Source organism: Arachis ipaensis, chromosome B8, assembly GCF_059453495.1.
Source record: "Arachis ipaensis isolate K30076 ecotype BB chromosome B8, ASM5945349v1, whole genome shotgun sequence".
NCBI classification, from domain to species: domain Eukaryota; kingdom Viridiplantae; phylum Streptophyta; class Magnoliopsida; order Fabales; family Fabaceae; genus Arachis; species Arachis ipaensis.
In genome coordinates, this window is record NC_142443.1 from 72,678,177 (window position 1) to 72,693,483 (window position 15,307).

At 40.8% G+C, this 15,307-nt stretch overlaps 2 protein-coding genes across 2 annotated transcripts; both read left to right on the plus strand.

Moving 5' to 3' along the window:
• The first annotated feature begins 447 nt into the window (after window positions 1–447).
• LOC148548479 (uncharacterized) lies at window positions 448–1,073 on the plus strand. Its single transcript, XM_088495628.1, has 2 exons — window positions 448–741; window positions 789–1,073. Exons 1-2 carry the CDS (start codon window positions 448–450, stop codon window positions 1,071–1,073), a joined length of 579 nt encoding a protein of 192 aa, XP_088351754.1.
• Window positions 1,074–3,349: 2,276 nt separating this feature from the next.
• LOC107611159 (uncharacterized) lies at window positions 3,350–4,039 on the plus strand. The gene is made up of 2 exons (XM_016313115.1): window positions 3,350–3,551; window positions 3,645–4,039. Exons 1-2 carry the CDS (start codon window positions 3,350–3,352, stop codon window positions 4,037–4,039), a joined length of 597 nt encoding a protein of 198 aa, XP_016168601.1.
• Window positions 4,040–15,307: the final 11,268 nt, after the last annotated feature.

A 15,307-nucleotide genomic window follows, 5' to 3' on the forward strand; every position in this document is an offset into this window, starting at 1 on the left:
ATGGAATCAACCTCTACCTCCAATGTTCAACCCTCAAGCTCTAGTGCACTACCTTCTCAACCTTTACCCAACTCCAAGGGTGGCATCAATGCCATCACCTTGAGGTCTAGCACCAAATTGCAAGAGAGGAGTCATGAAGAGCCAAGTCCAATAGAGGTCACTCAAGATGAGGATGTGGTTGAGGTAGAAGAAGTCGAAGAGGAGGATGAAGCCCAAGAGGTAGTTGAAGAAGTGATTGCTCAACCAAGGGGTGGAATTCCGAAGGATGGAAATGTCTTACAAGAAGCTACTCTAATTCCATTTCCCACATTGGCAAGGAAGACTAAGAAGCAAGTTGAGTTGGATCCCAAAATGGTAGAGATATTCAAGAAAGTTGAGGTAATCATTCCTCTCTTTGATGCTATCCGCCAAGTACCTAAATATGCCAAGTTTCTAAAGGACCTATAAATGAACAAGGAGAAGCTTAATGATTTAGAAACTATTCCATTGGAAAGTTCAATCTCCGCTTTAATGGACGATGTACCAGAGAAGTATGGTGACCCCGGTCCTTGCCTAGTAACTTGCACCATTGATGGAGTACAATTTGTCGATTGTATGTGTGATCTTGGCGCGTGTGTGAGTATTATGCCTTTGTCCGTTTATGAGGTCTTGAAGCTTCTACCATTAAAATGGTTGGCCGCCCAGTTTGTTTCGGTGGATAAAAGCATAATTTCGGTAGTTGGTATTACGGAGGATGTTCTAGTGAGTATAAAGGGTTTGTCTTCCTGATTGATTTTCATATTCTTAAGATGCCCCCTAGTGATTCCGGGAGGACCTCATCTATCCTGCTTGGGAGGCCATTCTTGAAGACCTCCCGGTTCAAATTAGATGCGTTTTCGGGTACCTACTCGTTTGAGATTGATGGAAGAGAAGTGAGCTTTAATCTTGATGAAGCCATGAGACATCCATCAGAGGATCACTCTATTTTTCGGTGTGATTTGATTGATAATGTTGTGCCCAAAGTCCACCAAGATGATTTTGATGGAAAGAGTATGATTCAAGACCCAAGTGTAGGGAGTTCCCATGTATGTTAAGAATATGCCGTATCACCTCCAATGTCACCGGATGACAAAGTGCCGAGTCATAAACAAAAGGTAGATTTGAAACCACTCCCATCCCACCTAAAATATGCCTTCCTTGAAGATGATCAAAAGCTCCCGGTAATTGTTGCAAAGGAGCTCTCCTCCCATCAAGAGGAGAAGTTGCTTAATGTCTTGAGGAGGAACAAGAAGGACATTGAGTGGAGCTTGGCGGACTTAGTTGGCATTAGCCCCCAAGTGTGCGAACACCGAATTTTCCTAGAAGAAGGAGCCAAATCCGTTAGACAACCTCAAAGGCGTCTAAATCCTACCATTTTAGAGGTTGTGAAGAAGGAGGGGTCACCCGGTTATTAGAAGCGGACATTATTTATCCGATTTCGGATAGCGAGTGGGTGAGCCCTGTCCAAGTGGTTCTAAAGAAATTTGGTGTTACTACAATCAAGAATGAGAAGGGGGAGCTTATAGCCACAAGGGTCCAAAAATCATGGAGGGTGTGTATTGACTATCGGCGATTGAACTTAGCCACTAGGAAGGATCACTTTCCATTACCATTCATCGATCAAATGCTTGATTGCCTATGCGGTAAATCTGATTACTGTTTCTTAGATGGCTATTCTGGTTATTTTCAAATCCACATTGCTCCGGAAGATCAAGAGAAAACCACCTTCACATGCCCTTTCGAAATGTATGTGTATAAAAGAATGCCATTTGGCTTGTGCAATGCACCGACTACGTTTCAAAGGTGTATGACGAGTATATTTGCGGATCTTTTGGAGCATTGCATGGAGGTGTTTATGGACAATTTTAGTGTCTATGGGGATTCCTTTGATCTTTGCCTAGACAATCTTGCAAAAGTATTAGAAAGGTGTACTAAATCAAACCTTGTATTAAATTTTGAGAAATGCCACTTTATGGTGAGACAAGGTATTGTTTTAGGGCACATTGTCTCTAATGATGGGATCTCTGTTGATCCGGTAAAGGTCAATGTTATTTCAGTTTGCCTTACCCCTCTTCTGTGAGGGAAGTCCGTGTGTTTCTTGGCCATGCAGGTTTTTACCGGCGATTCATTAAGGACTTTAGTAAGGTGGCACTACCTCTCTCTCGATTGCTGCAAAAGGATGTGGAATTCGATTTGAGTGAAGAGTGCATGGAGGCCTTTAACAAGCTCAAGATTGCTTTGACCCAAGCTCCCATAGTGAGAGGACCGGACTGGACTAGACCATTCAAAATCATGTGTGACGCCTCAAACTATGCGGTAGGAGCGGCGCTAGCGCGAGGGTAAAAATCCTGATGTCATTGCCTATGCCTCTAAGACTTTAGATGGAGCGCAGTCCAATTATACTACTATCGAGAAGGAATTGTTAGCTATTGTCTTTACCTTGGATAAATTCCAGGCTTATCTACTTGGCTCTAAGGTTGTAGTATATTCGGATCATGCGGCATTGAAGCATTTGTTGGCCAAAAAGGAATCGAAACCAAGGTTAATCCGATGGGTGTTGCTATTGCAAGAATTTGATCTTGAAATCAAAGATAGGAGTGGTTCGCAAAACCTAGTGGCAGACCACTTGAGTCGCCTTGAGCATACAAAGGGCGATTCCACTCCTATCAATGATACATTCCCTCTTGAGGGCTTGCTAGCAATATCCGAGGTGATCCCTTGGTATGCACATATTGCCAATTACTTGGTTGCTCGCACCTTTCCTCCTAATTTGTCTCAACATCAAAAGGATAAGCTCAAAAGCGAATCCAAATATTATGTATGGGATGACCCATACTTGTGGAGGTATGGTGCCGATCAAGTAATTAGACGGTGTATTCCCCAATCCGAATTTTAGCTCATCTTGGAGGCTTGCCACTCTTCCGAGGGTGGTGGCCATTTTGGACCTCAAAAGATGGCTAGAAAGGTCTTGGATTGCGGATTTTGGTGGCCTACACTTTTCAAAGATGCATCTCTCTTTTGTAGCTCTTGTCCATAATGCCTTAGGTTTGGAAATATCTCTAAGAAGAATGAGATACCCCAACAAACAATGTTGTTTTGTGAAATTTTTTATATTTGGGGTATTGACTTCATGGGGCCTTTTCCAAATTCTAATGGTTTCATGTATATTCTGCTAGCTGTTGACTACGTTTCCAAGTGGGTGAAGGCGATTTCTATCCGAACCGATGATGCTAATGTGGTTCTTTCTTTTGTTCGGAATAACATTATTTGCCGCTTTGGATCACCACGAGCAATCGTGAGTGATCAAGGCTCACATTTTTGCAACAAAAGAATGACAGGGTTGATGAAAAAGTATGGTATCATTCACAAAGTGGCCATGGCATACCACCCCCAAATGAATGGCCAAGCTGAAGTCTCCAATCGGGAAATCAAGCGCATACTGGAAAAGATTGTAAAGCCTCATAGGAGGGATTGGAGTTCCAAGCTCGGCGATGCGCTTTGGGCCTACTGGACGGCTTACAAGACGCCGATTGGTATGAGCCCGTTTCGGTTGGTCTATGGGAAGGCTTGCCATCTTATGGAGATAGAGCATAAAGCATATTAGGCCGTAAAAGAATGCAACACAGGATTTGGGGTTGGAGTCGAAAGGAAGTTACAGTTCGTGGAGCTTGAGTGCCTTAGATTGGAAGCCTATGAGAATTCAAGGCTTTACAAAGAGAGAATGAAGGCGGTGCATGATAGAAATATCAAAAGGAGAGAGTTTAGGGCTGGGGAGCTAGTCCTCCTCTATAATTCTAGATTGAGATTGATGCCAGGAAAGTTAAGATCAAGGTGGGAAGGTCCTTATAGAGTAGAGAAAGCTGAGCCATATGGGGTCTACCACCTGCGCCACCCTTCAAGCCCCAATATCTTCAAGGTTAATGGTCATCGTCTTAAGCTTTACCATGGAGAGAAGATGAAAAGCAACAAAGAGGTTGAGGTATTCCTTCTTGAGGATGCACCCAAAGGCGAAGAGATTTGAGCTCATGACCGTCCAACTTAAGGACACTAAAGAAAAGTGCTAGGTGGAAGACACCCCATCATGGTATGATCTTCCTTTATACATAATCTTTTGCATATAGCTCTTTTGAATCTTTGTGACTTTTGTGATTGCTTGATTTGTGAGTTTGCTTATAGTAGGGTTGATTTTGCTTGATTTTTCTTAACTTGCTCATGAGGAGTTCATTGATAGTGGTTTGATTGATTTGCAATGTTTGAAGAAATGCTTGATCTTGAGTGTTACATCAAGTTTTGGGTATTTGTGAACCTTTTGGCATGCATTACCACCAATTTGTGCTATAATTGATCCTCCTCATGTGTTAAAAAAAAGGGGGCATCCACGCGTAAGTGTGCTGCACGCGTATGCGTCGACGCGGTTTCACAACTCCTGGTACTAAAACCAGAGAGTTGTGCCCATTTTGTGCCTGCGGCACAACTGCAAATCACGCATAAGCATGGGCGACGCGCACGCGTCAGTTGTGAATTCTGGACTCTGATACAAAAACCAGAGAGTTATGCCCACTTTATGCCAAATTTGTGCCAGGCGACCCACACGTAAGCGTGGGCGACGCGTACGCGTCGGTCGCCAATCTTGCAATCCACGCATATGCATGATAGACACGTGCACGTCGCTTGCACCGCACCCCATTCCTGGTACAAAAACCAGAGAGTTGGGACTACTTTGTGCCAACTTTGTGCCCAAGGGACTACTCTGTCCACGCGTGCACGTCCCCTGACGCGTACGCATCCCTTCTCCTTCCTGCGACCCACGCGTATGCGTGGGGGACGCTTACGCGTCACCTTCCTTCTACGTCCATCCACACATACGCGTGGAGCACGCGCACGCGTCGTACCCCTGACGCACCTGAAGTGCAGCGCGCCTCACTTTGAATCATTTCTTCATCTTCTTCTTCCATTACTTCCTCCCTTCTTCTCCCACCTTCCACCACTTTATCGCCGTGACCACCATCGCCACCGGCGACCACCACCTCCGGCAGTCCCACACTTTCTCTCTCCTCTCTTTCCTTTCCATCTCCTCTCATATTTTCCACCTACACTCCAACTTACTTTCTTCTTCTTCTCAAGGTTTACTCTTACTCCTTCTCCTTCTTTTTGTCTCTTATTCTGAATTCTCTTTTGCTCTTCTTAGTTGCATTTAGTTTCTCTTCTTCTTTTCCTCTTAGTTGCAATTTTTATTGATTGGTTCTTGCTTGTTTGCTTTCTTTCTTTTCATATTTTTCATGGGTGTTGAACTTTGAGTTTCATCTTGATTTGATGGATCATTTTGGTATTTCTTGACTCCTTTGTGAATATGTGATGTTGTTTTGTTGTTTGGTATTCTATTTGGGGTATTATGTGATTGAATTCTTCCTACTTGCTCATTATTTAAATATTGCACACCAAGTGTTTGTTGAAATGTACCTATACCATTTTAGTTCAATTTCGACTTTGTGCTCCCAATTTGGTGCTTTTTCGTCATTCACTTGCTCTTCTCTAAGTGCATTGAGCCTACTATGCTTCATGTTTACTTCTCTTATGCTTATTACCCATGACTTACTCCTTCATTATTATTGATGCTTGCGTTTACCCTTCTCATGCCTTATACTTGCATGCTTCTCATACTCTTGCATCTCATGCTAGTGATTTGCCACATGATTATATTGTTGTCTTATCACATTTTGCAGCTGTTATGTCCTTAAGACGCACTATTCCGTTTGGGCTTTACTTTTCACTTGCATGTTATTTTTCGAGTGATGACTTTTTGGGTTTAATGTTTCCTCTTTTTCTTCCTTTTTCAGGATAGCCACCCGAAAAGGCAAAGAGAAGGCGTCGAAGAAACCGGCCACAAAAAGGCACAAAAATCAACCTCCAAGGTGCAACCTACGCATGGAGCTAAGCCCCTTTCTAGGAAAGCGAAGAAAGTTGTTCATATTGATGAACGAGAGAAGGATAATCTAGCAAGGGATCCCACAAGGTTTCCCAACCGCTTCTGTGAGCTCATGTTCCCTGCCATGGTTGAGAAGAACTATCGTTTCGAGCATCTACTCGTCCCTCCGGACCACATTGCTCCGTATGTGATGCCCCACATTAAGTGGCGGCAATGGGAATTTCTAATGCGGAGACCACAGGAGGCCAACCTTTCTTGGGTGGTGGAGTTCTACTCCAATTACCACTCCCCTTCTCTTCAGTCAGTTTAAGTGCACCGAAAGCAAGTCCCGGTTTCAGAAGAGGCTATTCAGCCAATGCTTAATGTTTTACCGGTACCGGAGGGAATAGATGGTTACCAAGAGGTCCTACAGTAGCAGGATGAATTTTAGTTTGATTGGGACTCGATTCTTTCGGTTATTGCCCAACCAGAGACATTTTGGACCCAAGGGAGACTCAGGATGCAGCCCAAGTGCGTTGACGCATGCTTCCTTACTGTGGAAGCTCGAGCATGAGCCCAGATCTTATCTCACTATGTGCTTCCAAGCACCCATAAGTCACCCATCACGGCGGATCTAGCTCTCCTTGTTTGGTGCATACTCACGGAGAAGCCAGTCAACATCCCTCTCCTCATCCGACAAGCGATGGGTCGAGTCCATGCCAAGGGTAATCTACCATTTCCCGCTTTGGTATCAGCTTTGGTTGCTGCTGCCGGTGTCCCTTGCGAGGCTAAGGACATGAAGGCTACAATTCTGGCAATGGCGATATCGTCCTGAGTGGGAAATATCTTCAGCCTCCCATGGACACCACAAGCCTTGACATAGCTCCCCCTTCCACCATTCCTACCACTTCATCCGCACCACCAAAGTCAACCCATCAATTGCTTGTAGAGCTCCATGAGAAGATAGATCGGTATGAGCGGCGAAACAAACGCCGATTTGCTTATATGAAGAAGCTTTGGGGTTGTGTCAACCCGCCTATGGAAGAGCCGGACATTTCCACATCCGATTCGGAGCACAGTAAAGCAAGAACTCAAGGCACGGATGGTGGAGGTGGCGATCTCGATCCCGCTTTGCGTATCACCCAAGGCACGGAGGACCGTGCAAACTTCTAAGTGTGGGGAGGTCGGTTACCGACTTCCGTATGTATCCTTTTCTTTTCAACATCCATGATTTTAATTTTTCTTTCGTTAGTTAGAATAGATTGCATGGTTACTTTTTGTATTTGAACACTTTTTGCATGATAGGACTACTTGGTTAGGGTGATGACTTATCTTCCAAGAAACTGTTTTTAGGGCACCCTACCAATTTGAAAAAAAATGTGTTAATCTTGCTTGAAGAATTTATTTTGGAACATGGTTTTTGAGCTAAGAACACAAGCATGTGAGACTTGAGCCTAATTGTGTGGTTACATCTTATAACCACTTATTTTCGTTCTTGTGTGCATTGTTCTTTTTCTATGATTGTAATCTTTGATTTGTTCGATTCTTTATTCCATTATTCCATGTAGACATGCATTTATATGATTGAGGCCATCATTTCATTTAGCTCACGTACCCAAATAGCCTACCTTTCATCAACCATTGTTAGCCAATTTTGAGCCTATTTTTAACCCCTTTGTTCTTAATTTTAGCACATTACAAGCCTTTAAGAGAAAAATAATAATTGTCCTTACTTGGATCTTTGATTAGCTTAGGTTAGTGAGTGTGTGTCATTCAAGTGTAGGGAAACTTGGGACATTGGTTGAGGTAAAAGGGTGTTTATAATTTTCATTGAAGATCTTGGGAATTGGGTACATATTCATGCATTAAAAATGAAGCCATGTTCATTTATGCTCTTGTATATGTTTGTAGTTCAAAAAGAAAGAAAAGAAGAAAAAAATATATACAAAAAAAAGGGAAAAAAAAGAGAGAAGAAAAAGAAAAAGAAAGAAATAAAAAGGAGACAAAATACCCCAAAGTAAGGTTCAATAATAATCAATGCATATGGGAGTAATGAAGAAAAGAAAATGCATGAATATGTGTAGAAGAAAAGAATGGGTAGTTAGGCCTATATTAGATTTCCATAGGTTATTATATAGGTTAGGTGGGAAGCTTATGTTAATCAAAGATTCAAATCTTGAGCTCACTTAGCTATATATAACCTTACCTAGACCCTAGCCCCATTACAACCTATGAAAAGACCTCAAGATAGGTGTGTGCATGCATTGGATAATTGTTGATTGTTAGATGACAAACAAATCAGGAAAAGTATGATTAGAGGAGGATTGAGTTGTCAACCCTAAACACTAGAAAAGATAGAGTACAAATACTTCCGGTGAGGGTTTGATGCTCAATTCCTTGTTCCCGGCTTTCACGAGCTTTCTTCATGCAAGTTATGCACACTCCGCTTTGATGCTTTGAATTGGTAGAGTCATGAATTGTTTTGTCATTTTGGCCCTATGTGCTCATATATATTCTTGGAAGTTGATTTACCTTTGTCTAAATAGATAGATACGTTTGCATTAGTTGCATCCATACAGGAAATTTGCATTTAATAAATTCCCATTCTCCTATGATTCTTTAGTCTTTCAATCCCTTTTAGCATGAAGACATGCTTGGTTTAAGTGTAGGGAGATTTGATGAACCCCAATTTTAGGGTTTGTTATATGTAGAATTTGGAGGGTTCTATCAACATTCTATCACACTTATCCATGTAAAATGCATAGTTTTGTGTTTCCTTCCTAATTTTGCTTGATGGTTGAAAACATGCTTTTTAGGCCTTGATTATGCTATATTTTTATCTTCCTCTATTACCATTCGATGCTGTGATCTGTTTGTTGAGTAATTTCAGAGTTTATAGGGGCTTGAATGGTCTAGAAGAGAGGAAGGAAGCATGCATAAGTGGAAGGAGCATGAAAAATAGAGCTTTGGAGCATTAGCACCGACACGCACGCGTGGGAGCTGGAATCTGGGATAGGCACGCAAACGTGGACGCATACGCATGGCTGGGCAGAATTCTCATCGACGCGTACGCACGCCTAATGCGTATGCGTTGATCGCAAAAAATCAGACGACGCGTACGCGTGATGCTCGGCATGTGACTTCTTTAGTGAAATCGTGACTGGCGAATTCTGAAGAGCTCTAGGCCCAATTTTGAGCTTAATTTTGGAGGGAAAAGACCTTAAGGACCAAGGATTGAAGGGGGATTCACACATTACACACATTGAGATATTTTTGGTAGTTAGTTAGTTTTGGGAGTTCATGTTTCTAGAGAGAAAAACTCTAACTTCTCTCTAGGTTTTGGCTTTCTTAATTCCAATTTCACTTGGATCCTTTGGTTAGATCTGAATTCAATATCAATTCTACATTGTTCTAGTTTGTAGATCCCACTCTTCTACTCTCAATTTAGTGTTCTTGTTACTCTAGCATTGTAGATCTTGGATTTGGATCTTGTTACTTTGATTTCTATTAATACATTGAGGAATTTCATGTTCATTGTTGTCAATTGCTTTATTGTTGTTGATTGCTTATGTTAGATAGCTTGAATTCGAATTCTCTTCTCAATTTCATAATGCCTTTCATTATTGCTCACCAAATGTTTGAGAAAATGTCAACTATATCTATGGAGTAGATTTTCACTCTTGGCTTAGGGGTTGGACAATTGAAGATACTTGAATTGTCAAAGTCTTTTGTTGATTGATAATTGGAAATTGCTAATTGATTTGAATGAAATTTAGGATTTGACTAGGACTTGTGGATTCAAATTGATTATCTTCACTTGACTTTCCTTCATAGTTAGAGGTTAACTAAGTGGAGCAATAACTAATTCGTATCACAATTGTTGGAGGCAATGAGGATAGGAATTCCAATTTCCAACCCTAGCCAAGGCTTTTACATTGATTGATTATTATTCACTCTTGTTTAGTTTAATTTCTTGTGTCCTTTAGCCTACTTGTTCTTTGTTAATTGCTTTTATGCAAGCTTGTTTACATTTCTCGTATTCAACCTCAAACGCCAAGAGAACTCCTAACAAATGATGTGCATCTTAGGGCAACTCCTAGGGAGAACGACTCGAGACTAATACTCTCGGTTATTGATTTTGAATTGTGGACACACATTTTCTATGTTTGATGCGTTATAGCTTGTTTGTTTAGACTATACTCACGATGGAAATTTATTAGTAAAATTCTATACCGACAAAATATAGTTCATCATACGTATCACAAGACCATTCAAGATATTCATTATCCCATTAATCATCATCATACATGCATGGATGTTCATTCTTTAAAGAAAAAAGAAAGCAAAGACCCGAGGGCGAGAAAGAGAACCGTGACCCCCTCCATAAAACTTCCAACTTTGATTTCTTGAGCTCCGTAACTCTGATCAAAAATCTAATCCGATAAAAATATTCGTATCTTACTCTTCTACACATTGGCATCAGTTTTGTTCGGTAGAAGTTGACGGTGACATAGGTCCCTGATGAATTCACATTTCATGGTATTTATTTGTTTTAATAGGTGGATTTCATTGACTTTTCTTACATTTATTCACTGAATAGCATGCTTTTGTGAATTCTTTCCTAATTGTGCTTAATTGTGAAAAACATGCTTTTCATGCTTAAATTGCCAATTTTAATTAACTTTTCTCCCATTCGATGCCATGATATATTTGTTTGAGTGATTTAAGGTTTTGAAGGCAAGAATGGCTTGAGAAAGTGGAAGGAAAGCATGCATAGTGGAAGAATTCAAGAAATGAAGGATTTGCAAAGCTATCAATCCTAACCTCTTCGTACTAAATTGATCATAACTTGAGCTACAGAGGTCCAAATGAGGCAGTTCTAGGGCATTGGAAAGCTAACATCCAGGGCTTCAAAATGATATACAATTTGCTATGGTGGACATAAGCTTAAGTGTGCGTACGCATATAATTTGTGCGTACGCACAAGTCCTGGCACGTGAGCTCATTAATTGCAAATCGTTAGGGGCGAATTCTGGGCCTCCAAAACCCAGTCCAACTCATTTTTGAAGCTATTTCAAGCCAAAGTGAAGAAGGGTGAAGGGGTCGGGGGAGCAATTAGGTTTAGGTTTTATCATGTTTTAGGGTAGTTTTCTTGAGAAAGAAGCTCTCCCTTCTCTCTAGAATTAGGTTTTTTAGTTTACTTTCTCTTTAATTTCACCATTTAATTCTTTTTTTAATGTAGTTTCATTTATGTTTCTTACTCTCTTGTCTTGATCATCTTCATTTTTTTTGTTAATTTCTCAATTTTGTCACTTTTATATTTATGAACAATCTTGTTACTTTTAATTTCATTTAATGCAATTTTGATATTTTATGTTTCTTTAATGCTTGTTTGAGTTGTTATTATCATTTTATTGCAATTGATAGTTATAGAATTTATTTTTATTGCAATTTATGATATTTTTCCTTTTATGCATGCTAGGTGTTTGATAAAATGTCTCTTCTAATTTTTGTATAGTTTTTCACACTCTTGACTTGGAATTGGGTAATTAGGTGAACTTGAGTTATGGATGTCTATTCCACATTGTGTTAGGATTTTTAATTGGTTTAGTTTTCATTGACGCTAGTGATGACAAGTCATCTTAGCCCATTTTAGCTAGTCTTTTTCTTTTGTTTTCATTAGAATTATGCACTTTCTTAAGCTACAAGCAAGCTAATTGAGTAGAATTTCATGTTTCCCTTGATTGAACCAACCATATGTGAATTCATGCCATTTCATGAGGTTTTAAGCTATAATTGTTGCATATTGTGGAAGATTGAATACCTCATGATTTTGAGCAAAACTTTGATTAGTTTGGTTGATCAATGATAGGTGAAGAAGGCTTGGAGAAAGGTTGAAGCAAAGAGGAATGGCTAGGAGTGAAGAGAGGACAATGGAATAAGTGAAAATTGAACCGGGTTGCATGAAGTTAGCCCCAATGTTAGCCCCCTAACTTGGAGGCTAACGTTGGGCATGTGAATCACTCTTTGGAAGTAGCCAACGTTAGCTCCAACGTTAGCCCCCTAACTTGGAGGCTAACGTTGGAACTTGAGAGTTTCTCCCTGGGCTACCAACGTTTGCGCCAACGTTAGCCCCCTAACTTGGAGGCTAACGTTGGCACTTAAATCACAATGGGGGAGTAGGCAACGTTTGCGCCAACGTTAGCCCCCTAACTTGGAGGCTAACGTTGGCGCCACTCACACCAAGCATTGCCAACGTTAGGGTCAAAGTTAGACCCCTAACGTTGGCGCCAACGTCCATACCAGAAGGATGTGGTTTGCTGATATGAAAAGTTAGGGTCAAAGTTAGACCCCTAACTTTGACCCTAACGTTGAAGACCAACGTTGGCCAACTCCATTTCCGGTTCAATTGGTTCACTTCGGTTCTTCTTCAATCTTCAAAGAGCAATCAACCAAGGCCTCTTTCAACCGAATTCCACCAAGAACAAAGGCCCAACTCAAGGCTTGAAGATCATTTTGGAAAGTGTATAAATAGGAGAGAATTCAATTTATTGAGAGGGCTTTCCTTTTGGAATTTTCACAATAGTTTTCGGAGAGCTTTTGAACTTGAGTGAACTTTAATTTCTTTGCTTTCATTGCTTTCATTTTCCATTTACTTTTGTCTTGGATCTTGGATTGGAGAATTGAAGAAATTCTGTTTCAATCTCAATCTTGGATCTCTCTGTTTATTTACTGCTTAATTGAATTCCATTTCCGGTTCATTGCTCATCATCTCTTTTCTTTGCAATTTACAATTTCCTTGCTATTGTTCTTGTTGGATCTAGGAAGGCATTGAGATCTAGACTTGGTTTTCTAGTCTCTGGGTCCTGAGATCTAAATTTCTCATTTCAATTCCCTGTTTATTGCTTTTTCTGTTCATTTACTTTACTGCTTCAAGATCCGGTTCAATCCCAATTCCCTTTCCCTCTTCTGTTTGATGCAATTTAATTTTTCCTTGTTTAAATTCTGCAAATCCATTCCCCAATTCCCTTTACATTTCAAGCAATTTATATTCCTTGCACTTTAAGATTCCGCAATTTACATTTCTTGCACTTTAAGTTTCTGCCATTTAATTTCTTGTTCTTTAAGTTTCAGCAATTTATTTCTTGTTCTCTTTACTTCAATGCAATTTACATTCTGCAAGTCACACAATCATCAACCAAATCTTGATTCGCTTGACTAAATCAACCACTAAACTAAAATTGCTCAATCCTTCAATCCCTGTGGGATCGACCTCACTCCCGTGAGTTTTTATTACTTGATACGACCCGGTACACTTGCCGGTTGGATTGTGATGTTTAGTGAGAGATTCGTTTCTCACCAAAATATTTCATCAAGTTTTTGGCGCCGTTGCCGGGGATTGATTAGATTGACAATGATTAAGTGAGGTGGTGATCTAGATCGAGCACTTTTTCTTTATCTTTCTTTAACCTTTGATTAACCCACTAACTGTTTGAATTTTTGCTTAAGCTAACTAAAACTTCATTCTAGCAGTAGATTGAAGTATCATTGGTTTGTGTGCTCTTATGTTCTGCTTGTATGTCAGGTACACAAAGAGCCATACCCAATTTTCATGAACAAGACGAAAGAACTCTCAGGAGGTTAAGAAGAGCCGAAAGAGGGAAAAGTATTGTTGGAGAAGAAGAATCTGAGGAAGAATACCACGAGATGGAAGGAGATACATCTAATCCAGGAGAAGGAGTTAATAATCCACCACAACAGAGGAGAGTATTGGCTTCCTATACTTTTGCAAATGCTAGACATTGTGGAAGCAGCATTCTCACCCCTAATGTCAATGCAAATAACTTTGAACTGAAGCCACAACTCATCACATTGGTCCAGAATAACTGCTCATTTGGAGGAGGACCATTGGAGGATCCAAATCAACATCTATCTACCTTCTTGAGGATCTGTGACACTGTCAAATCCAATGGTGTGAATCCTGAAACTTACAAGCTTCTGCTGTTCCCGTTCTCATTAAGGGATAAGGCTGCACAATGGCTTGAAACTTTTCCCCAAGCAAGTATCACTAGTTGGGATGACTTGGTGACTAAATTTCTAGCCAAATTCTATCCACCCCAGAGAGTCATCAGGCTGAAAACTGAGGTGCAGACATTCACACAATTAGATGCTGAATCCTTGTATGAAGCATGGGAGAGGTACAAAGCCTTAATCAGAAAGTGCCCTCCAGAGATGTTCAATGAATGGGATGTGCTGCAAAATTTCTATGAAGGCCTGACATTGAAATCTCAGGAGGCATTAGATCATTCTGCTGGAGGTTCACTACAACTAATGAAAACTGCTGAGGAAGCTCAGAATCTTGTGGACATGGTGGCCAACAATCAATATTTCTTTGCTCATCAAAGAAGCCGCCAACCATCACAAAGAAGAGGAGTAATGGAACTAGACGGAGTGGATTCAATCCTAGCTCAAAACAAGATGATGCAGCAGCAATTTCAACAACAATTTGAGCAAATGGCTAAGAGGATTGATAGTCTCCAAGTTGCAGCGGTCAACATTAGCCAGCCATCAACCACATGGGGACAGAGTGAAGAGACTCAAGAGGAGCAACAGCAAGAACAAGTCCAGTACATGCACAACCAAAATTCTGGGCCAAATGAAGTATATGGTGACACTTACAACCCTTCTTGGAAGAACCACCCAAACCTTAGGTGGGGAGACAATCACAACCAAAATCAACAACCATGGCAGAGAAACTCAAACCAAAACACTTTAAGAAACAACCAAAACCACAACCAGCAGCAAACCAACCAAAACCCCTACAGAAAACCTCAAAACAACTACTCCAACCCCAACCATTACCAATCTAATAACCAACCCACCAACCAAAATGCCTACCATCCACCATCCACATTTCACAACCCACCACAAGCATCACCTGAATCTCAAAGACTCACCAACTTGGAAACCTTGATAGACAAAATGTGGAAACACCAAGAAATGACAACCAAGAACCATGAAGCCTCCATGAAGAGCCTAGAGAGGCAAATTGGGCAAATCTCCAAACAGATTTCTGTTGAGAAATCTTCAAGCTCACTGCCAAGTGACACAATCCCAAATCCTAAGGAAGAATGCAAGGCAATACAACTGAGGAGTGGAAGAGTCTTGGTGAAAAATGAAGAAGCAACCAAGAAGCCAAAGGAAAGTGACAAGAAACAAGCTGAAGAAGAGAAAGTCAATGACAAGAAGGAGGCAGCAAGCAAGCCAACTCAGAATCAAGTTCAAGAAAAAGAAGATCAGCCACAAAAATCAAGAAAGGGAAAGGAAGTAATTGAAGGGCCAACTAAGGACCAAATGCAAGGAAATAACTTCACTCCTCCCTTG

Coding starts and splice junctions, on each gene's coding strand:
- LOC148548479 (XM_088495628.1), top strand. CDS start 448: ATGAACAAGGAGAAGCTTAATGATTTAGAAACTATTCCATTGGAAAGT. Junction 742..788: donor GTATTACGGAGGATGTTCTA/GTGAGTATAAAG, acceptor CATATTCTTAAG/ATGCCCCCTAGTGATTCCGG.
- LOC107611159 (XM_016313115.1), top strand. CDS start 3,350: ATGACAGGGTTGATGAAAAAGTATGGTATCATTCACAAAGTGGCCATG. Junction 3,552..3,644: donor GGCTTACAAGACGCCGATTG/GTATGAGCCCGT, acceptor AATGCAACACAG/GATTTGGGGTTGGAGTCGAA.